The sequence below is a fragment of the Spermophilus citellus genome (genome assembly GCF_964194105.1).
Source record: "Spermophilus citellus genome assembly, chromosome: 5".
NCBI lineage: Eukaryota > Metazoa > Chordata > Mammalia > Rodentia > Sciuridae > Spermophilus > Spermophilus citellus.
Window position 1 is genome coordinate 172,592,531 of NC_138186.1, and position 22,982 is coordinate 172,615,512.

The window sequence follows — 22,982 nt, forward strand, 5'->3', positions numbered from 1 at the left end:
TCCCAAGTGAAAGTGACAAACAGATGGTTATCTCTGGGGCTACTGCGCGTGTGCCTTTGAACACACTGTCGTCCACGAACGTGGCCATGGGGTCATTGGCTGCCACCTCGCACCTGTCTTCCACCACGGCGTGTTTGGAGCCCTTTCTTACCTAGAGATCTGCTACCTCCTGATATCCTCCTCTGAGACCCACCAAGAAAGAGGAAATGAGCTGAGAAAGACCGCAGCTAAAACAGACACCCCGCCCCCGCCCAGCCGTGGGTCTCTCCCAGGGGAGACCCTCAGTGGCCGCCAGAGACACCGCCTCTTATTTTAGGCGCAGTTCTGATAAGTGGTGCTGTCTGGTTTCCCAGCTGGGAGCTTTCAGAGCAGAGTTGGGAGTGGGAATGTCTTTTGCTGTGTCAGGTGCTGTGGGAGCTGCAGCGTGGGGGCCCTGCCATCGGGGGCTGAGGTGGAAAGCCCCGCCACCGCAGGACGCCCAGCACACACACCAGGGCTGCCAAGCGCAGAAGCAGACAGTGCCCGGAGCTGCAGGCTCCCACGTGAACTCTGGTGCTTGGCTGCAGACCAGAAGGGCCTGTGTCCCTGCAGGCCCCGAGAAGGGCCAGGCAGGGCTGGACCCTGTGGTTGTGGCTGCCAATGACCAGGAGCCATAGTTTCAGCACGATTTTTACCCAGCGGGGCTCACATTTTAAAAGGTTCAAAATGCTCTGGGCAGCCGATTCCTGGACGGTCCACTGAACAGGCTTCCCTGGGTGCAGGAGGTCCATCGGGCCTTGCTGGTCCCCTCAGGTGGGCAGGGCCTCCCTCGGGCTCAGCGCACGGCGCCGTGGGTTCCCGAGTCTGAAGGGGATCTCATACGGGGTGGACTGAGTGTCTGCAGCACACTTATGGCTTTTCAACGTTTCGTTTGGGGACAGGAAGTCGAGTAGGTCGGTGGGAAAGAGACAAAGGATCACAGGAAGAGAGCAGGAGGAAGGAGAGGCTGACACAACAAGCCAGGGATGAAGTCTGGGTCAGTGAGCAGGGCCGAGAGGGTGGGGACACAAGGCCAGCCTGGACCAGGGCAGGGGCCAGCCTGGCAGTCCTGAATGTGGCTGGGCGCGCCGCGAACTCTAGCAGCCAGCAGCCCAGTGGCTGCGCGGCCACCCCCAGCCCTCGGCCGGGGAATCTGGGTCTGTGTGGGCGGCCTCTGGGGCGGTGGCTGCATTTCCTCCCAGCCCTTCTCTGATGGGGCTCCCTGTCATGGGGGGCCTCAGCCCCTGCTCCCTCACTGCCTTGCTGCCCCAACGCTGAGACTCTGTGGCCTGGGGAGGTGCAGCTTCGTGAGTGACCAGGGCACTTGCGGAGGTGTTCTGGATCCTTCCTGCCCAGGGTGGTCCAGCCTGGAGGGGTGAGCCCTGTGGCCTCGGCCCCCACCCAGGCCTTGACCCCCGGCAGAGGTGAGTGAGAGGCTCGTCCCTACATCCTTCCCGTGGGCAGAGGGACCCCAGTCCACAGGGGCACCGTCAGGTGGGCTGCTGTGCTGAGGCTTCAGTCCCCACCGGCACGGGGTGAGCCAGGCCACTTTCCATCCTGAGCCACATCAGCAGTGCTGTGAGTAGGGTGGGGCCTGCTGTGGCTCTGTTGTCACCTGGCCCACGTCACCCTTTTCCTTTCTGCAGCATCTCTGTAACTCAGCCTTTCCCAGCAGGCAGGGCGGAGTGGAAGGCCCTGACGGTGGGTGGCTGAGCCAGGCACAATCCCGCAGGCCTCTCAGAGGGGCTTCGGGTGCATCTCGCCTGTGGGTTTGTCCCACACCAGCCCCACCTGGGCACGGCCCAACCCAAGGACGGTGGCCCTCGGCTTCTTTCCGACAGGAGGCTGACATTTGGTAAATCTCAACATCTCTGTCTGTGTGTATGACTAAATGAACGGGCAATATGTCGCTTCCTTTGCTCTTTTGGTTGGTTTTAGTCTTCTGAATCTGTAAGAGAGGCTGAAATGATTTCCGCAGCCCTGCCCATATCCACTGCTGAGCGCTGGCTCAGAGGGGCTCTGCCTCAGTCTCTGCTCTGAGCCCACCGGGCAGTCAGAGAATGCGCGGCCGTGTGCGCCCCTCGCTGTCTCTGTCTCGATTTGGCAGAACAGATGAAGAGGCTTCTGTCACCCCCGCTGCGTGAACCAGCCCTGCTCTGGACAGTCAGCGGGGCCCTGGCAGTCAGGCGATGTGACTTTTTAAGGTAAACCTGAAGGAAACCAGGGCCTCTGGGGGTGGCTCTAGAGCTGCCCAGAGCTCCTCCGTCCACTGCTCCCCTCCCACAGCGCTCCTCTCAGCAGAGGCCCGCCCAGCAGTTCAGCATCTCCCCTGCCCTTTCCGGTCTCTGGCTTGAAGCAGAAGAGCATGTTCCCTGTTCTTGGAACAGACCCTGAAGTTGTGGTTCTGAGCACCAGGCCAGGGGCAGCTCCCAGGAGACACAAGGCCACCCCCAGCCAGGGTGTCAGTGGTGGGGAGCACCAGGCCAGGGGCAGCTCCCAGGAGACACAGGCCACCCCCAGCCAGCGTGTCAGGATTGGGAGCCCCAGGCCAGGCCACCCCCAGCCAGGGTGTCAAGGTTGGGAGCCCCAGGCCAGGAGCCACTCCCAGGAGACACAGGCCACCCCCAGCCAGGGTGTCAGGGTTGGGAGCCCCAGGCCAGGCCACCCCCAGCCAGGGTGTCAGGGTTGGGAGCCCCAGGCCAGGAGCCACTCCCAGGAGACACAGGCCACCCCCAGCCAGGGTGTCAGGGTTGGGAGCCCCAGGCCAGGAGCCGCTCCTAGGAGACACAGGCCACCCCCAGCCAGGGTGTCAGTGGTCCTGTCCTTTTCTGGAAACCACACTTTGGACCCGCAGGCCTCAGCGCCGATCGTGTGGCGAGCCCAGGGACACAGAAGTAGAGGTGCACCTTCCTGTCCGACCCCTGAAACGCCCCCTGCCTTTCCAGCACCTGGCTCCAGGTGGAACTCTGGGCAGGCTCGTCAGTGTCTGCGTTTATTTGTAGTTTGTGAGAACCAGGCTCTGTGTGGGATGTTGTGGTCAGAGTCAGAAGTTTAAATCGAGGACCTAAAAGAAAATTTTTCAAAGGGGCTACTGTTTTCACGTGGCCAACTCGAGTTTCAGAAGCTCCCTGACCTGCTCTTTGAGTCATATAGAGAACCTAAGCCCTGGTTCAATCAGGCTCGTGGTAAGATGGGAGCTGGGACCAGCGGGACCCACCATGGACGTGTGGACCTCGTTCCCAGCCCCGCCCCTGGCCGTGGTCAAGTGCTTGCCCAGCATGCACAGGGCCCTGGGCTCGATCCCCAGCAACACACAGAACAAAGAGGAGGGTCAGATGCTGCAGCGGGCGGCCGAGTCGGCAGCACCTTCCTGCTGCACCCCCCGAAGCCCTCTGCAGAAACCCCTCCACAGTAGCCCGCAGTTTCTCTCCGCCAGTTCTGTCTTTCCCAGACCAACTGACCCTCTCAGGCACACGAGGTAAGAGAATCTGCCAGGCTCCTGGCCCTCCCCATGGCTGTCAGGAAGGTCAGGAGAGGAGGTGCGTCCTCCCCGGCTGGGGGGCCAGGTTCCCTGCACCATCCAGCCCCAGCCCATGTGTCCCCTGTCGAAGTTTCCAGTAGGGACAGCTGAGCGCCAGGCTGTCCTCTGCCCTGCCGGGGCCGTCTCCCACTCCAGCAGCTGTCTTCCCACCACACTGCCCGGCCTCCCGCCGGCGCCCACCCCCAGGGGCCTGTGGCAGAGTCACTGCTCCTCGGCCCGCCCTCCCCCTGCCCTCGGCTGGCCTTGGGTTCCTCCCTGCCACCCGCCTTGCCCGTGCTCCTGGTCCCGTCTGCCTCCTGACCCCGCCCCTGGCAGGACTGTGTCACCTTCCCAGCTCAGCTCCAGCCCTTCCCCTGTCACCAGGCTGCCTCAGAGCTGCACCTCATGGGTGAGACACAACCCAGAAGGTCCATGGCACATGGCCTCACTGCTCATGCAAGCCCGCACTCACACACGTGTGTGTCTGTGTGTGTGTGTGTGTCTGTGTGTGATGTGTGTGTGTCTGCGTGTGTGTGTGTCAGTGTATGTCTCTGTGTGTGTGTCGGTATGTCTCTCTGTGTGTCCTGTGTCTGTGTAATGTGTGTGTCTATGTGTGTGTGTCAGTGTGTGTCCGTGTGTGTGTGTTTGTCTGTGTGTAATGTGTGTGTCTGCGTGTGTGTTTGTGTCTGTGTGTGATGTGTGTGTATGTGTTAGTGTGTAATGTGTGTGTCTGTATGTGTGTAATGTGTGTGTGTCTGCGTGTGTGTGTGTCAGTGTATGTCTCTGTGTGTGTGTGTCGGTATGTCTCTCTGTGTGTCCTGTGTCTGTGTCATGTGTGTGTCTATGTGTGTGTGTCAGTGTGTGTCTGTGTGTGTCATGTGTGTGTCTCTGTGTAATGTGTGTGTCTGTGTGTGTGTGTCTGTGTGTGTCTGTGTGTGTGTTTGTGTGTGTCTGTGTTAGTGTGTAATGTGTGTGTGTCTGTATGTGTGTAATGTGTGTGTGTCAGTGTGTGTGTGTCAGTGTATGTCTCTGTGTGTGTGTGTCGGTATGTCTCTCTGTGTGTCCTGTGTCTGTGTAATGTGTGTGTCTATGTGCGTGTGTCAGTGTATGTCTCTGTGTGTGTGTGTGTCGGTGTGTGTCATGTGTGTGTCTCTGTGTAATGTGTGTGTCTATGTGTGTGTGTCTGTGTGTGTCTGCGTGTGTGTTTGTGTGTGTCTGTGTTAGTGTGTAATGTGTGTGTGTCTTATGTGTGTAATGTGTGTGTGTCAGTGTGTGTGTCAGTGTGTGTGTGTGTCAATGTATGTCTCTGTGTGTGTGTCGGTATGTCTGTCTGTGTGTCCTGTGTCTGTGTAATGTGTGTGTCTATTTGTGTGTGTGTCGGTGTGTGTCATGTGTGTGTCTCTGTGTAATGTGTGTGTCTGTGTGTGTGTCTGTGTGTAATGTCTGTGTGTGTCTGTGTTACTGTGTAATGTGTGTGTGTCTGTGTATGCCTGTGTCTGTGGATGTGTGTCAGTGTGTGTGTGTGTCATGTGTGTGTCTCTGTGTAATGTGTGTGTCTGTGTGTCAGTGTGTGTGTCCCTGAGGGTTCAGGCCTCGACTTCCCTACTGAGTAAGTGACTGCGAGGGCAGAAGAGGTGACGTATTTCAAGCATGTGTCATGTGTGCTGTTCTCAGTGATCTTGTGTCAACTCCATTTGCAACAGGCGCAGTGGGAGCCGTTCCCCTGGCCGCCAAGGGCGCAGGACAAGGAAGGGTGTCAGCACCCGCAGATCTGCCCCCGTGCGGGGAACACAGGATCTGCAGATTTCAGTGGCCATGGATTCCAAATCTGAGAGTCAGCCGGCTGTGACTCTATAAAACGGGTTTCTTCCTTCCTGGGAATCCGCTGGCATGGCTTATCCAACAGTCTTCCCTGATTTCCACCTGGAGGAAAGAGGCAGGTCCCACCCAGCCTGCTGCTTCCCACTGACTCCCCACCTATTGCTGCCCGGCTCTAGCCCCGGCCCCGGCTCCGGCTCCGGCTCCCCTGGGGAGGGTGTGCACCTGTTTTACACAAAGAAAGCAGTCTGGCTTTGCCTTGATTTCCTCCCAGCTCCTTTTCATTGCTTCAGAAGCGCTGAGTGCCTGGTGAGGGCTGGGGTTGGCCGACCCCCTCAGCCCGGAGGCTGCCAACAGCAGTCGACTGTGGTCTCAGTGGCAGGATTCGCTGGTTGGGGGTTGACAGGGCTCTCAGTTGGGGTCCCTCCTGCATCCCAGAGGGTGGCTGGGAGGTTCTGAGGCTCCTCCGGGCTGTGGGTGCCTCCCCTCACTGGCAGCCGCACACGGGCTGTGGCTGGGAACTTGGCAAGGACTCTCAGCCAGGTTGCCTGCCGTGCCTGACCTGCGGAGGGCGGATGGCCCCGTCGATGCAGTTCAACGGGCCGGGAGGCTGCCAGGATTGCATTCTGGCTCAGAGACACTGAACTGCCGCGTCCTGGTCCGAACAGCGGGTGGCAGGTGGTGGGTCAGGGCCATCAGGCAGTGAGGGGCCAGGCCCTGGACGGTTGGGTGTCCACTCTGACAGTCACACACTCCTCAGGTATCAGCCATCTCTTGAAGTTGTCACAAAGTTGAAGATCCACTAAGCCCTTGGCATCCCTTAAGGATACACACAGTGAGCGCGCCCACTGACAGAAGAGCTGTTTCTTCACACACTTGCTGCTGGAGATTTCCAATCGATTTATTCCCACATCCAGCAGACTCCTGAGGAGCAGCTTCTCCTTACCCCAGGGGAACCGTTCACCTTCTCTGTATGGCCCAGGACTGCGTTCACCCAGCTGTCCAGGGCCTTCCCGGGATGGGGCTGCCCGGGTGCAGCCCAGGAGTCGACCCGCTCAGCCCTGCCCAGGCCCGGCATGGCCCCAGAGTGCCTCGACACGCCTCTTAGAGCTGTCCCCATGGCTGTCATGAATCCCCCAGCCATCCCGTCCTCTGTCTGAGTGGGCTGCTCAGGTGACAGCCAGGTTTTCAGACTGAGGGCTGTCTGTGTGCAGTGTCTAACCGTGGACTGCGTTTCTTGCTTTCCATGTCCTCGCAGAGCCTGTGCACATGCTCAGCCCCTCACAGGTGAGGGGGGCTAAGCGGGATCCAAGAGGACCTTCCACGTGGGCAAGTCCCAGGGGGAAACAAGGGGCAGCTGTGCTTTCTGGGGGCCGGCAAAGAGCACACCGAGCCCCACAGAGGCCAGGAAGGTGGCGCTGGGAGGCAGGGTTGGCAGAGTCCAGGTCCTCTGGGCCCCCCCCCACCACAGTGGGAGGAGGTGAGGGGCCTTCCCATCGTCCCCGTCTCTGGGTGGCCCGGCTGCGGCAGCCCCTCCCCGTGGCACCCCCCTGCTTCCCTCAACAGGCTGGTTTCTGCCTAATGTCCTGTCTTGGTCCTCAGTGATGTCCCTACTTTGATCTCTTTCCATCCTCAGACAGGCGACTCCTGGGCCTTGCTTTCCCACCTTCAGGCTGACCCAGGCCCTTCCCGGGGAAGGTAGGAGGCAGGGTAGGAAAGACGGCCTGGGGCCGCCCACGTCCCTGAGCGCCCATGTGGCCTGCTTCTTCCGCTGCGAGGTGCACAGGCTTCTTGGTGACCGTCTTTTCCACGGCTTCACCCCCAGCGAGAAGCTGAGGCCTCAGGGCCCACAGGAGGAGGGGGAGGGCTGAGTCCCAAGGGCAGGTTCCAGGCCTCCCTTCACCAGCGGCCAGGGTCTGGGCAGGTGAGTGTCCTCCCGCAGAAGAGAGAGAATGAAGCAGGACTTGGGAAGGAGGGACTTTACTCAAGTGGATGGACAGGGCAACTGCAGAAGGACCCTTGGCCACGGCACACAACCCCCTCAAACACAGCAGGGCTTTTCCTGTGTCAGGCAAACAGCGGGCGGAGGGGACAGTGGTCTTTGGCAAGAAGCTAGGGAAAGACCAGAGCCGGCTGGACAGGGGAACCCCTGCAGTGAGGCGATCCCCAAGAGAAGCGGTGGGGGGCTGACCCATGGCTGCAGTGGCCTTCAGCCTCAGGGACGGGTCAGGGTGCAGGGCAGGAGCCTGGTGGTGGCCGAGGCTGGCTGGCTGGAGCAGCGAGGGCGAGCCCTCAGCTCTGCCCCCCGATGTCGGCTGCGGAGTTCCAGCACTCCCCGAGACAGGCTGCAGCCACACAGGGTGAGCCACGTGCCACTCTGCTGTCCCTTCTCTATGTTCTTAACTGTTTGCCACTAAGAACAAGTTCCTGGGTGGGTCACCATCCGCTGCTTCCCTGATATTTCTAAAGATGGTACCTGACAACCTCCTACCTCGCCGGCCTTAGGGACTCCTGTGTTCACCCCAACCAGGGTGCAGTCAGCCAGTGTGCATGGCTCTCCTCCAGCTCCGCCCCAGGCTTCACCTGCTCTGACCTCCTGTCCTCCACACGCTGAGGCCACACTGGCCTTCGATCCACAGAGGGGAAACTGTGGCCTGGAAGACATCAGCGTTCTTTCTGTGGTTGATGGCTCTTGGGGTGGAGCAGGACACATGTAGGCTCCAGAGCCAGCCCACTGCCTCCTGGCCACTCGACACATTTCCACATCCTCCTAGGCAGCTGCCAAGGTGTCCTCGTCCCCAGGAGACCAAGTGCAAGCTCATCACCACAAGTGACTCTCTTCTTCCATAGGCCAGAGTCAGCCTCCCCCTCTCTCCCACCACACTGATGGTTTGTCTTAGATTCTAAGAAGTCATGTGACTGTTCTGTGATTCTCTTGAAACCCTCGGGATGTACATGGTTAACCATTCGCATCTGGGCAGAAGGCGTTGCTGTTCAATAGGAAGTGGTCATTCAGCTGTTTTCTCTCGGCGATTCTAGTATCTCACTGTGCTTTTCTTAATGAGCATTGGAAACTGCATCTGTTGGCAGGATGGTCCTCACACGGGGGGCGCTGGGCCTGGACCGTCCCTGAGGGAGTGCAGCCAGGCCACCCACTCTGGATCTCAGCGCTTTCTGAGGTGAGCACGCCCAGATCCCCCTACTATCCTTCAAAACCTTCCCAGCTTCTTGGACTCTCTAGCCACAGCAGGCCCCTTGGAGAGCAGTGATTTCCCTCCTGGGTGTGGTGTGACAGCTTACACCTACAGAGATACTTCACTTTCCTGAAGGCACTGTCCCATGGTGTTCAGAGAGGAGCGTGTTTTACAGAAGCCTGCTCTTCTTCCAAGGGTACAGTGGCTGATTCTACTGTGACTGCCTCATACTGGAGCTTGGGCGATGATTTGGGCACTGCTTCTTCATGCGGGAGGTCTCTACAGGGCTTCATCTGCATAGATATGCCATTTTTTCTTTTCTTTTTCTTGGTTTGCAGTGCTGGGGACTACACCCAGGGCCTTGCACACACTAAGCAAGGGCTCCAACATTCAGATACAACCTCACTCCTAGAAATGCTATTACTTTTTAAACTAAGCACACAGAAAAGATGTTGAGACACTGACATTCAGCTAAGATGTCTTGGGAGCAGTGAGGGACTCAGGCCATGCCAGACAGTGGGTGGGAGCCTTGGTGATCGAGGCTGGGTTGGCAGGAGCTCACAGGGTAGTTCTTCCAGGGACCTGGTGGACTGGAGTCTCCAGGAGCATCCGTGTGATGCAGGCAGAGCTCAGATGCCACAATCATGGTGGTGATGGAGTCAACACCTCTGACCAGGGAAGAGTGCATAAAGACAGTGAAGGCTTCAGGGCCACCTCCAAAGCCCAAGGAGGACAGGAAATAGAAATTGTGGGGACCAGCACCAGGAAGAAAGTGCAAAACGTAAAGTTGAAGTTAAAACTATTCTTGAATGGTAAACAAATCACTGGAAAAAACCTTCTGGCTTTTTCTTAACCACCCCCATTCAAAAGCAGAAGGAAGCTGGCCCAGACTTTCGGCCCCACTGATGTTTATAAAAGTGTAACAACGAGCTCACAAGTGACCCAAGTGAATCCAGAACATTCATTTATGGAACATGTAGTTAAAAAATTCTGACATCAGTAAGGAGTTTTAAAGTAAGTAAATTATTTTTACTTCTATCACTTCACTAAGAGTTGGTGGAGACAGTGAATCAGACAGGGATAAGAGGAAGGGGTGCAAAGCACCACTGTGGCAGTCTCAGAGGAATTGCAGGCTTCCCATCTGCAACATGGGTACAGTTCACCCTGGAGTTTTTATGAGGTTAAAGAGGTAATAGATGTTAAGTGGTGATCTGAATATTCAGCATAGGGCTAGACCCTAATTTACAGTACACACACGTGCATCCATATATACATGCACCTATACATGCATGCACACATGCACACATTCACTTGTACACACAAACACCCGTGCACACACACCTACACATACACAAGCACACACATGCATGAACACACAACTACCCATGCATGCATGCACATGTTTGCACATACATACCTATACACCTGTATACACATTAAAACAGCTGTGCATATATCCATGCACACATACCTGCAAACACGTATACAAACATGAACACACATGCATACACACATTTAGGTAACCCACTTGCATACATAGACACCCATGCATACACAGTGCATGTATACACATACACACATGCATGCACACATGTATTCACATACATGAATATTTTTCATATACATACACATCTGTACACATACATACTCATACATTTCCATGCATGAGGTCATACATACACACATATACACCTGCACACACAGTCATAAACATGCACACATACGCATGTACACACACCCATGCGCAGTACTTCTTTCATTTTTCTCCTTGGCCGAGGGCCATCACTACTTATGAAAGGAAGTCCAACCTTAAAACCCTCTGATTGGATTTAAAGAGCTGTTAACTTGTAACAAAATGTTTCCCAGTGTTTAGAGAATACTTCATTAGTTCCTGTAATTAAACCCACGTACTGACGGTTGTTTTTAAGCTGAAATTTTAGCATATTCTGATAAGTACTCTCCCCGGCTCTCATTGTCCTGGGTGGGGCAGAGGCAGGCAGTGGAAGCTGGCCCTCAGCCCTCCCACTGGCCATTCTCAGTCACCTCTCTCTCAAGGAGACTTACCCCTGGGTCCCACCTGCTCTGCTCCCAGGTCAGAGCCAACTGTGACTGACCCTCAGCTGACACGCCTGCTGTCCAGCTGAAGGTCTTCTTGGGTGGCCTTCCTTTTCTAAGTGGACATCAGCTAGTACTTTTTTAAGGGACTTTCCTTTGCACACTACACCTAGGCTGCTCAGATTTTTTTTTCTGCTGATTCTATCATCTCTGCCATTCTTCTGTTTCCTCCCATAGATTACGGGCCATGTTTTCCTGTTTCTTTATGTGTTTGGAAATTTCTGTTTGGTTGCCTGATATGTGAATTTCCATTATTGAGGGTTGGTTTTCATTGAATTTTTCTACATCATCTTGGGCTTGTTCTAGAATGTGGCTATTCTTTGGATTGGAGGGTCCTTTGGAGCTCTGAACAAGCTTTGTCCTGCCCAGGGCACCTTCAGGGCAGAACTACGTTAGCTCCACACCCCACGGGCGCACCCTTTGGAGAGTGCAGTGCGGTGCCCGCGGAGTTAGGAGGGTGGCCACTCAGGCCAGTGGTGGGGGGAGCTGTCCCTCCTGGGGATGAAGTCTGCCCACTCCCTTCTGGCAGCTCTTTGTCCAGTGCCTGTGGAGTAGCTTCCTCCTGCAGAAATGCCTCAGCCGCAGCCTGAGTGTTCTGCATGCAGCTCCTTCCTCTCCGCTTAGCAAGGCTGCCATTGTCTTCGGGGCTCTTCCCACTCTGCTGTGGGACTGGTGGGGCTCACGTCATTTTCCATGTCACTAGCTCTCCCCCTTCCAGGGGCCACAACCTTGTGATGCCTATTGGCTCATAGCTGAGGGCTCGGATGACATTTTGTGGGTTTTTCTGGTTGCGTGGCAGCGTGGTGCGTTGGTCTCTGTACTCCACTGTGGGTGGAAGCTGCAGACTGCAGTGGTGCTCTGGCTGCCATTTAATCAGATAATCTCACCGACAGGAATCCCTCCTCAGATGCCTGTGCAACAGGGGGGCTGGATGCCCTGCTTCTCCTGTGGGCTCCATGTACTCAGAGCTCCGTACTCGCAGTGACCCCACGCCTCCCTCTCCCCATCGGGCAGGATTGAGGGGCAGCAGACGCAGGCCTGAGGCAGGACTCCAGGTATCACCAACACACATGAGAACTGAGGTCTAGAACTGAGCCCAGAACCTCACTCAGGCATCCTGCCATCCCCCAGGGTTAGGTATCCCAGCGACCGCATGCAAGGCATGGTGCAGGGGGGGACCACAGGCAGGCGCAGGAGAAAGAGGCGGGGAAGGAAAGCAGGCAACGCGAGAGGCAGTTGGGTGATGGATCTTACTGGGTGGTGAGTGGCAGCTGATGCATCAGGAAAGAGAAGAGCATGCGAGATGGAGTTGGGCTCTTGCCTGCCCGTTCTCCAGGGACCAGACCAGAGCCTTCTCTTCCACCACCTCACCTCTTCCTTCCTGCACTTGAATGTCTGACGATGACATGTCAGCCCAGCAGACAGCGTTTGTCAAGCGGGGCGTCTGCTGAGAGGTCTGCTGGGGGAGGGTCCCTGCCCACTGTCTCCCCAGCCCGTGTCTTCCCAGTGTGCTTCCGGGTCGACCTGGCGTTCACAGCTCGAGAGATTCTTCCTGAAGCGCTTGAAGGCCCACGTGGGTGATGGTCACTGAGCTACAGTGAAGTCTGGAACCATAAATCACAAGTTTTAGAGATTGTGCTCAGTAGAATCTCCTTCTATGAAATTATATTGAATTTTGCATGAAAATTTTTGTGTAGATCACAAACTGGTTTTTCTGATATCACTCTTGGTAATGCCCTAAGATCAGGATCAGAAAATGACAGTCCCTGGCCAACCATGTGTGGTGAGCCCCACTCCCTCACGTATTGCCTGACGCTGCTTGCACACACCCGGAAGGCATTCAGCACTTGCTGTGAGGCCCCCTGCGGAGCCTGGGGACCGGCTCCGAGTGGGCACTGTTAGGTACAACAGCGTGCCGGGCCGGGTTCCAGGGGAGGGAGGGCTGCCCTTGGACCGCTGGCTCCAGAACCCCACTGTACCTGCCGTGCCTTTTGCCTCCCTAGTTCACCTCTGCCCTCCTGTTGCCCTGCTGGTAGCCGGCTCTGCTGAGCGTCCACTTCCCTTCCTACACCAGGCCTGTGTCTTCTGTCTTAATCAAGAAGGCCACCACAATGGGAGAGGTGAGAGTCCGTTTTATTTTGGGCAGGGGGCATGATTTTGGAACTGGTGCTACGGCTGTCTCTGTTCACTTGGCAGGAGCTGATGAACTCCACCGACAGTTACTACCCAACCGACGAGTACCCTGAGCTGCTGGAGGACCCCGGAGCCTTGCTGTGCTCCCTGCAGGAGGTCCGGCAGTTCTCCAGGGTCTTCGTTCCAGTTGCTTACTCCTTGATCTGCGTCTTTGGCCTGCTGGGCAATACTCTGGTGGTGCTCACCTTTGCCTTTTATAAGAAGGCCAAGTCCATGACGGACGTCTATCTCCTGAACATGGCCATCGCAGACATTCTCTTTGTCCTCACTCTTCCCTTCTGGGCCATCACTCATGCTACTGACACGTGGATGTTCAGTAATGCCGTGTGCAAACTGATGAAAGGCATCTACGCGGTCAACTTTAACTGCGGGATGCTGCTCCTGGCCTGCATCAGCCTGGACCGGTACATCGCCATCGTCCAGGCGACCAAGTCCTTCCGGCTCCGCTCCAGGACGCTGGCGCACAGTAATATCATCTGCTTGGCTGTGTGGGTAGTGTCGCTCATCATCTCCAGCTCGACCTTCACCTTCAATCAGAAGTACAGCATGCAGGGCAGGGACGTCTGTGAGCCCAGGTACCAGGCGGTCTCGGAGCCGCTCACGTGGAAGCTGCTGGTGCTGGGGCTCCAGCTGCTGTTCGGCTTCTTGGTCCCCCTGGTGTTCATGGTGCCCTGCTACCTGCTCATCGCCAGGACCTTGGTGCAGGGTCAGAACTCGAAGCGGCACAGGGCCATCCGCGTCATCATCGCCGTGGTCCTGGTCTTCCTGGCTTGCCAGGTCCCCCATAACATGGTACTCCTTGTGACCGCTGCCCAGATGGGCAGGTCAGGCCGGACTTGCCATGGCCAGAAGGTCATGGGCTATGCCAACAATGTCACGGAGGTGCTGGCCTTCCTGCACTGCTGCCTCAACCCGGTGCTGTACGCGTTTGTGGGCCAGAAGTTCAGGAACTACTTCCTGAAGATCATGAAGGACATGTGGTGTGTGAGGAGGCCGAAGGCTGCAGGCTCCTCCTGCGCCCGGATGTACTCCGAGACCTTCGCTTCCCGGCAGACCAGCGAGACCGCGGACGACAACGGGTCCTCCTTCACCATGTGACCCGTGGCGAACTCACCGAGAGATGCGAAGAAAGAGATCCACGGCCCAAAGCACGGAGGTGAGCGATCTAACCCGAATCAGGCAGGGCCGGGCTCCGCGCTCCTGGCCCTGTCCCTGTGCCCCCAGCCCTCCCCTCTGCCTGGGCGGGGGACTCTGCAGCAGCTTTCCCCAAGTGCTTGATAAGGAAGGCCGGCGGCTCCGGGTCTCACAGGCTGGGGTTCCACCAAACAAGCCTTGGAAACGTGGAAGTGACTTGTCTGCAAATATGAAGGTTTTCAGAGACTCTCCTGGAGCGGCCGTGGATCCCAGTCCCTCCTGTTGTGGCACAGAGGACCAAGAGTTTGAAGAAGCCAGCAGAGCCCCTGCAACCCGTGTCAGGTGGACGCTGAACATTTCCTTACCCAGATGCTCTCTGTTGCTAATTGTCAGTAGCAAACATTCCATTTCCCTCTGAATCACTCAGGAAATGCCAGGGGTCAAAAGGTGGAAGAAAGACAGACCCAAGTGTTCATAAACTGGAACAGCCGTGGGGAAAGACGGAGGCTGAGTAGGTGCCAGTGTGACCGTCACTGGGTCACAGTGTCACAGGCAGGAGCACGTCAGCTCACTCTTGCTCCCCTAGATGCTGTTCTCTATGATAAACTTTCCTTGTAAGGGTCCCAGGCCTTACCTTAGTTTGCAGCATGCAGAAAAAATATTCATTGGATAAATGGTAATAAAAGTGGATTTTATTTTGGCAGCTTGAAGTGCTAGATATTTCTAAACTACTTTATGAATAGCACACTTTTTTTTTTAAGCAGAAAGAAACTTTCTTCTGTTTCCCTAATAGAATTGAAGAAGGCGTGTGGTCAAGGATTGGGTGATGAAGAGCTTTGATTTACTTAGTGTATAGTTAGAAGTGTGTTGGCCCCGGAGACTGACTTCTTTAAAGTAGCTTCACCCAGATTCTGAGGTTAGCTTGGAATCGGACTTTAACAACTCTCTTTCATTGTGTGGAGAGCACATAGAACTACTTTTTATATTGCTATGTAAACATAAGTGGAAAAATATCAACTGAATTCCAAAAATACAAACACATATGAGAAAAGTACTGACATGAACTGCAAAAATCCTGACATGTTTACTTCTGACACACCCAGTGTCTGAGATGGTATGCGGTTCTTATAAGCTTTAACTGTGTCTCTCTATAAAATGTAAAATACTGCCTTAAGATTCATCAAAGTCTGTATTTCAGTTGTCTTTTTGGCTTTGCAAAATAAAGCTGCTTTAGTGAAGTAGGACTTCTTTCAGCTTCTGTGTTCAGCCCAAGGAACCCTCTGCCCAGAGAGTGAGGTATTCAGGGCCACCATGTCCTTCAAAGTCACCAACAGTGTGCTGATACAGTCTGCAAAGACAAGCCTGGTGGTGGACGATGGGTCCAGAGATGTCTCATTTGTCCAGTGTGGCTGGACATGTGCTCTTCCGGGTGGTTCCCGTTTTCAGATGGATGAAGGCGAGTCTCGAGCGACACCCCTGAGCAGGTCAGCCCCATGCCTGCTCCTAAAGGGCGCTGCCAGGTGGCGGTGTTTTCCTGCTGTTCTGGCATAAGACCAGGCAGGTGGTCCCTGCGTGAGACCCACCCGAGGCCACATAGCTCACGTTCTTAAGGCCCTGTCTCCACACAGAGTCCCTCTGTGAGATCCTGGGGCTCGGCTACCAACGTAAGAAAGGGGGCCAGGATTCAGCCCGCACCATTCGACTTGCCTCATTTCAAACACCTGAGACTTCCTTCCTAGGTGGCTTCTTCCTCCCTGATATTCCAAATATTCTTTCCCACTTCAGTTTCTCGGATGCATGCTCCTACAGAAAGGTGACAAAGGACAGTTGTGGTCCTGGGAGACCACAGCCACCCAGCACTTCTCAGGACTCCCAGGGCAGCCTCCTCCCCTGACCCTACCCGGCCTCTCCTTCCCGTGTCCCCTCTCCTCCCTCCGGTTCTCCCATGGGTGCCCGTAGGGGAGTAGGGCTTGCCCCAATCCTGGGTTACTTCCATGTTCAGTGCAGAGACGTCCCTCTTCTCTTGGTGACGAGGAAGGTGGCCTCCGCTGTGGCAGCAGAAAGCAGTTGAGGGGGTGTCTGTGGGTGCCCGGCCCCTGCCCACCACCCTGCGGTACCCACAGGGGGGTTCAGGGTGTCTCCACCTGAGACACTGTGATTCCTCGGGACCCACGTGGAGAGTGGCTCTGAGGAGCTCCACGTTCCTTGCTTCTGGGAGAAGCTCGGTGCTCACTGTCGGTGCTCAGGCTGAGGAATGAGGGGCCACGGACCGTGGAGACGGGTGCGCCTGCCGGGTGGCTCTGCTGGGCCCTGCGCGGCCTGCTGCCGTGTATCCCCATGTCAGGGTCCAGCGTGCGCCTCTCCCTGAGTGCATTGCTCGTCCCAGACTCCCCGGTGCTCTCTGAGGTGGACCATGGCAGCACCAAAGGCAGGGCCTGTGTCTCTCCAACCCCTTGGGCATCAGGTAGTCCCCCAGACGATCCAAGATGACCAGCCAAGTGCTACTGCTCCTGCAGGCCGTCCCACGGCCCCTCTGTCCCATTTTCATTCCAGCCAACAGAAAGAGAGGAAGGGGAAGCAGGTGGCCTGTTCATTTTTTTCAGGGCAAAACCTGGAAGTTGGGGAACTCATTCCGCCCCAGACTACTGGCCTTAGGTCAGTCATGTGATCGGAGCCAGGTGGGAGACCGTCTGGGAAGTGTGTCAGCTGGTCTCAGAAACTCTCCCCTTTTCCTTGTTAGTGTGATTTTTGATTTTTACTGCATGTAAATGATTCAGAGTTGTTATGGCCCCGAGCAGGGCAGAGTCCTCATGTGGGAGGTCGTCTGGGGAAGGGCAAGGCAGGAAGGCAGATTGCTAAGGAAAGGGCGTCTCTTTTCCTTTTAAAAGTGTGTTGGCAGGTGTTGATTGCACAGATCAGTGGGTTCACTGTGACATTTCCACACACACCTTATTGCTTCTTGATCATGCCCACCTGTCTTCTACCCCTCCCTTTCCCCAGTACTTCCTCTTTTCTTTCAGATTTTGTTGTGTTTTTTTTTTTTAAACATGGGATACTTTTTGTGGGGGGCGGGGTACTGGGGATTGAACTCAGAGGACTCAACCACTAAAGTACACCCAGCCCTATTTTGTATTTTATTTAAAAACAGGGTCTCACTGAGTCGCTAAATCCCTCACCAAGTTTCAGAGGTTGGCTTTGAACTCGCAATCCTCCTGCCTCAGCCTCTGGAGCCGCTGGGATTATAGGCATGCGCCAGCCACCGAGCCCAGCTGGGAACTTCTAATTCGGTGTCTCACTTACTTTGCTTAACCTCATGTTCTTTATCCATTTGTTGCAAATGGATGACAGGACTTCCTTCCTCTCTATGGCTAAGTAACCTCCATTGTGTATGCTGCCGTAGTATTTTCTTTATCCATTCATCTGTGGGTGGTTCCTGTGTGAGGGAGAGACATTGAGAAAATACTCTGCTGCTCACTTCGAAGGGAGGGGAAGCTGGCCTTGGAGGTGAAGAAGGGCCCTGGAGGGTGGTGGCTCAGCAGGCTCCCTCCTCCCAGGCTCCCTGCCAGCTCCAACCAGTGCTCACTTTTATTACAAGCCTGTTCCCTGCCACCGGGTGCGGATGGCTGGACTCCTGGATGGAAGATGACATTTCGGGTGCCTTCCTGACATGCAGGCTCTACAGTGAGCTGGCCCCTTTTCCAGGCTGGCGGATGAGGTCTCAGCTGGGGTGGTTCCCAGCCTCTGGAGGCGCCTGGCCACATCTGCCCCGCCTGGGGCGTGACTGCCCTCTAGTGGTGGGAGCTGCCCTCCGGCCGTCCAGCGCTGGGCTTGCTGAGCCCACGGGCTCCAGGGTTCAGAGAACAATCTTGTTGTGCGTTTCAATGGGGAAATTTAAAAGTTTATTTAGTAAAGCAGATATATAAAATTAATAGAATCTTACACTGCATTCTCTAAACAATGGTCTAAATTCTTTAGAAAGATTACTAATTTTAAATAACTGACAATACTCATATACTAGGAAATTGCCACGTAGATATACTTACTGTTAATGCTGTTATTTGGTTCTAAGGTATTTGCTTCAGCCACACCATATGTATATGTGTACATATGAAGATAAATGATAGAAAGTGAGATTTAGGAATAGAGAAGCTGTATATTTTATGATATATATTATGGGATAATTTTAGAGGTCTTGTAACTAATTAAGAGAAAGTTATTTATATGTAATCTCCACTCAGCAGTTAATGAAGATGAAATTCTAAAATTTAGTAAAAATGTAAGGAAATTTCATACCAGCATCTTCACTTCCAGAATCGGGTGCATCTGAATCTGTTTTCCTCTGCTGAGGCAGGAGGATTGTGTTGTGGGGACGCCCAGGGCTAGGTGTGGCACATGGGTGAGCGAGTGACCATCCTTCCTGCCGGGTCCCGTGGAGCCGTGGGAAGAGCACAGGGGCTTCCAGCACAGGCCAGAGGGCCAGCCTGCCTTTAGGAAAGCTCTGCTCCAGGACTGTCACATCAAGAGCCTGGGCCAAGGGCACCTGCCTGGAGCCACTGTTCACTGGCCCCCATGGCCTGGCTTTTGGCCTCTTCCTTTGCCCTCGGAGAGCATGGCAGAGGTGACGTGGCTGGGAGTCAGGGACTCCAGGCCACCACGTGGGAACAGCATTGCTCCAGCTTTCTGAGCCCCCTTCCCTCTCTCATTGGTCACCCCATCAGCCAGAGCCTCTGATATTGGTGGTGGACAGCTGCCCACCAGACAGACCCTTTTCCTGTGCATGTGCAGACTTTGTCCCACCTTCTGGAAGCACAATGCTCCCCGTGTCCAGCCCTGGCCAAAGACACCTGAGTCCCAGGGAAGCTCCCTGCTGTGGCTCTGGTCTTTGCTTTACCTGTGGGTGGAAGGCGGGGCTGCAGGGCCACCTTGGGAGCCTGCTGCTGGGAACGCAACTGGCTGAGTCTGAACTCCCACCCCAGCCGTGCCCTGGCGCTCCTGCGTGATCCAGCTCCCAACCCGCCTGCACTCCGCGTGGCACAGGGTGCCATCACCCAGTGCCTGGCGTCCTCCTCCGTACCCAGCTGCTCACCCAGCTCTGCCCTCCCCTTCCACTGGCTCCTCCCCCGCCCCTCCCCCCTCACGTGTGACCGCCAACCCGGGCTGCCCGTTCACTGAGGACATGTGAGCACCGCTGCCACCTTCCATGACCCATCTGGACCCCTGTGTCTGTGCTTGTCACAGCTGGGGTCCCTGATAGACAGCCACCCAGGCCAGGCCCCCTTGCTTGGGCTCAGGTGCCATCTGGTCATCTCTCCCTCCTCCGTGCAGGTGTTACACCCTTGCCCCAGTGCCCAGTGTCCAGATGTAGAAAAGCATTGGTCTTGTTTTGTAATAAATCATCATTGCTTTAAACTTAAAAGCACAACAAACTCCACCTCTCCCCTCTGCGCCTTCTCCCTCTCCAGCCCCTCTTGGCTGGTCTCCTCCAGCAGGGGCTGGTGCTCCTGTCCACTCTGGAACCTGATGCGGCCCTGCCCTGCCGTCCCACTCAACTGTCCTTGTGAAGGTCATCATGTCCTCTGTGGGACTGGAACCAAAGGAGGCAGCTCAGGAACTCCTGCAAGTGGTGGCCTTGCCCGTGGGGAGCCCTGGCCTCCGCCTGGTGGGCCCACCTCTCTCTCCCCAAGACCCCTGACTGCACAGCTGCTCCAACTCCATGCTGGATTTCTCCTCTCCCTGTGTGCCCTCCCTAAGCCAGCCCCTCGTCCCTGGACTGCAGGACCCCCTGGCTGAGGACAGCACTCGCCTACCAAGTGTGGGCTTCCTCAGGCTCCCCCAGCCTGGGCCGCGTGGCCTCCGTGGTCCCTCCCCCAAAGGCCCCACCGCAAGCTCTGCCTCCCTTCTGCCTGAAGGTGTGTCTTCCCTGCCTGGGGACCGCTGAGCTCTGCTGATGCTCCGTGCTCTGTGGCACCTGTCACACCTGCTTATCCTGCAAGGCTCAGGAAGGCCAGCTCTCAGGGCCCTGCCACTCCACCCAAGTGCGACCCTGCTCTGCTGTCTTGGCTCCTTGGTTCGGGCTGTGCTTAGGATTCCTCTGATCTCCATATTTGCAGGACCTCAGGTCCTAAAGTGTGGCTCTGCGGTGGGGCCCATCTTCTCAGTGCTGCATGCCCAGCTCCTAGAGACCCACCCAACATACCATCTTGCTTCAGTCTTCTTCCCTCCCCCAAACATTCAGTCCCACCGGAGCGGCACCGCAATCCCCTCTGTTCTGGCGACTGGTGATGTCAGTGGTGACTCTGAAGCCGGGGTTTGTTTTAGACACAGAGTGTGGAGAGGGCAGAGGCCTTGGGCTGGCATCTGCCTGAGTGCAGTGCTTGGCACACAAGTTGCCTAGGAGCCCCTAGGAGATGCACAGATCCCACCTTCAGGTCTCAGGTGGGGCTTCCTGCTCCTCACCTGGGGAAATGCAGGCCCCACCCACATCTCAACACCAAGGCAAAAACATGGCAGCCTCCAGCCGCACCAGGCTCCTCTGCCATGGTGACAGGGGCCACCGGGGCCACCACTGGCCAGCCCGCTCAGGTCTTTATTGGTAGTGGGTGGGCTGAGCGGAGGGTCCAACCCTTGCCATCAGTGCCCGGGCCTCCAGCCAGGTTGGATGGTGCAGTGTCCCCCCTCATGAAGGACAGAGGTGCCCCATGTCTGCCTGTCTGCTAATGAACCAGCTGCCAGGTGGTTTAATTGTGAGTCACCAAGGTTTCCAGGAAATTCTGCCTCCTTCATTTTTATTCTTTGTTCCCTTTTCTTTTTCTTTTTTTTTTTTTTTTTTTTTGTGTGTGTGTGCCTGGGATTGAACTCAGGGGCACTCAGCCACTGAGCCACATCCCCAGCCCTATTTTGTATTTTATTTAGAGACAGATCTCACTGAGTTGCTTAATCCAGCTTTTGCTGAGGCTGGCTTTGATCTCACGGTCCTCCTGCCTCAGCTTCCCCAGCCATGGGATTACAGGCATGTGCCACTGTGCCTAGCTTGTGCCCTTCCATTTTTAGCATGGCCTCCCACCCCTACTTGGTATTGGCAAAAGAAATAACCACACTTTCCCAAGCAGCCAATTCTTTAAATTGTGGGATTCTGGTGTTTGAAACAAACAAACAAACAAACAAAACCCGAGAAGTTTTGGAATAAAATAAACACTGTAATGACTTTAAATGGAGGGGGCAGAAGAATAAAATGGCACCGTCTTTACAAAAGGACATAGGACCACGTCGGATTTCAGTCGGAGTGAGGAGAGGGAGGCTGAAGGTCGGGCTTTCCTCCACGGAGGCAGCTTTCCAGCCCCTGAGGTGGCTTGGGGAACCAGGGTCTGCCTGCCGCCTGAGGTATCCTTCTCCCAGAAGAGTGTCCAACGTGTCCCCACCCCGCCTCCTGACAGGCCCAACGGGTCTCTCTGCCAGCATTCAGGAGCTTCAAGCACAGTCACCTCATTAGGCAGATCTTTAATGCACTTTAGCATTAAAGGCAAAAGCACCCCAGAACCCTGGCACGTTTCGTGCATGGGCTGCGTGGGCATGGCTGTGGCAAGGGCTGGCTGCGGATTTCCTGTGTTAAAAGTAACCCACTTGAATCAAATGTATGAAATATGATATGTCAAGAGCTTTGTAATGTTTTGAACAACCAATAAAAAAAAATAAATAAATTATATGTAAAAAAAAAAGTGCGATATAAATATCCAGATATGAAAGCAGCCTGGGCTCTCTAGGTCCTGCCTGGGCTCCAGAGGAAACCTGCTTTCTCTTGGTAAGTTCCATTTTGATAGCAACGTGCCAGCCTGGATCCAGAGCAGCGCACACCGAGCTGGTCCTGCTGCTGAGCAGAGCCGGTCCACACACGGCGGGGTCACAGCATTCGCAGAACCTGGGCCCTGTGCCAGGCCAGAGGCCGGAGGTGAGCCACACGGAGACACAGTGACCAAGGCAAGCCTCGAAGTTCTGCCCGCCCACCCCATCGCTCTCAGGCCACCAAGAAGCAAGACAGCAAGGGGCGGCGGAAGTTGTTACCCTCCTGAGGCGCTGGAGGGGTGCAGCCTCCCCGTGGTCCCTCCTGTGCTGTGTCCAGTGGGATTAACTTGGGAGACGAAGCCCGACATTCATGCTGCCGTCTCCACTAGGACATTAAGACAGAAACCCGGGGCTGGGGATGTGGCTCAAGCGGTAGTGCGCTCGCCTGGCATGCATGAGGCCCGGGTTCGATCCTCAGCACCACATACAAACAAAGATGTTGTGTCCGCCAAAAACTAAAAAATAAATATTAAAATTCTCTCTCTCCCTCTCTCTCTTTCACTCTATCTTAAAAAAAAAAAAGACAGAAACCCGACAGGGTCTCATGTTACTTGTTGAATAAAGTATATAATGTTGCAGTTTGGGGTTAGCATTTCTTGCATTTATAAGTTTTTTCATTTAGAAAATTCCCCCAAAATAATCTCAACTCCCCTTATTTGTAGTCGTGTTAGTTTCTCACTCCTTACGAGGTGGCACAGTGAGTCTGATGACGGAGGGACAGAAACTCGTGCTTCCTAAACACGTCCAAAGCTGGTGCCTCACCAGCCTTTCCCCTAGGGGAGGCCCCTGTGTTCGAAATGCTGTCTTTACAGGACCCACCTGGGCACAGGAGCATCACCGCAGACGTGGACACAGAGTGGTTGTGGTCATCAGGCCCCCCGTACCTGGAGGAGCCGGGACTTCAGCTCTAGCACGCCTGGCCCCCTCATGCCAGGGCTCGTCGCCTCCTTTCAGTTCTCGAGAAATCCAGGGCCTTGCTGTGGGTCCTTCTCTGCTTACCAGCACTTTACTCTTCTTCGCGTCACTCATCTTTCTTCTGGGTGGCATGGAGGAGCTGGCCTTTGGCGGCCTTTAAGAAGAGCTTTCCGGCAGAATCTTTTCAAAAGTCCTTTCCATGGGGACAACAAGCAGCGCTCCCAGAGGATCTCAGG

General features: G+C 55.4%; 1 protein-coding gene across 2 annotated transcripts; it reads left to right on the forward strand.

Annotated features, from left to right (window-relative positions):
- The first annotated feature begins 1,171 nt into the window (after positions 1–1,171).
- CCR6 (C-C motif chemokine receptor 6) lies at positions 1,172–15,048 on the forward strand. Of its 2 annotated transcripts, XM_081296497.1 has the most exons (4): positions 1,172–1,442; positions 8,447–8,535; positions 12,669–12,785; positions 12,862–15,048. In XM_081296497.1, exons 3-4 carry the CDS (start codon positions 12,777–12,779, stop codon positions 13,954–13,956), a joined length of 1,104 nt encoding a protein of 367 aa, XP_081152623.1. In that variant the 5' UTR covers positions 1,172–1,442; positions 8,447–8,535; positions 12,669–12,776; the 3' UTR covers positions 13,957–15,048. The 2 variants fall into 2 exon arrangements, with proteins under 2 accessions (XP_081152623.1, XP_081152624.1); XM_081296498.1 differs by lacking the exon at positions 8,447–8,535.
- The last annotated feature ends 7,934 nt before the right edge of the window (positions 15,049–22,982 follow it).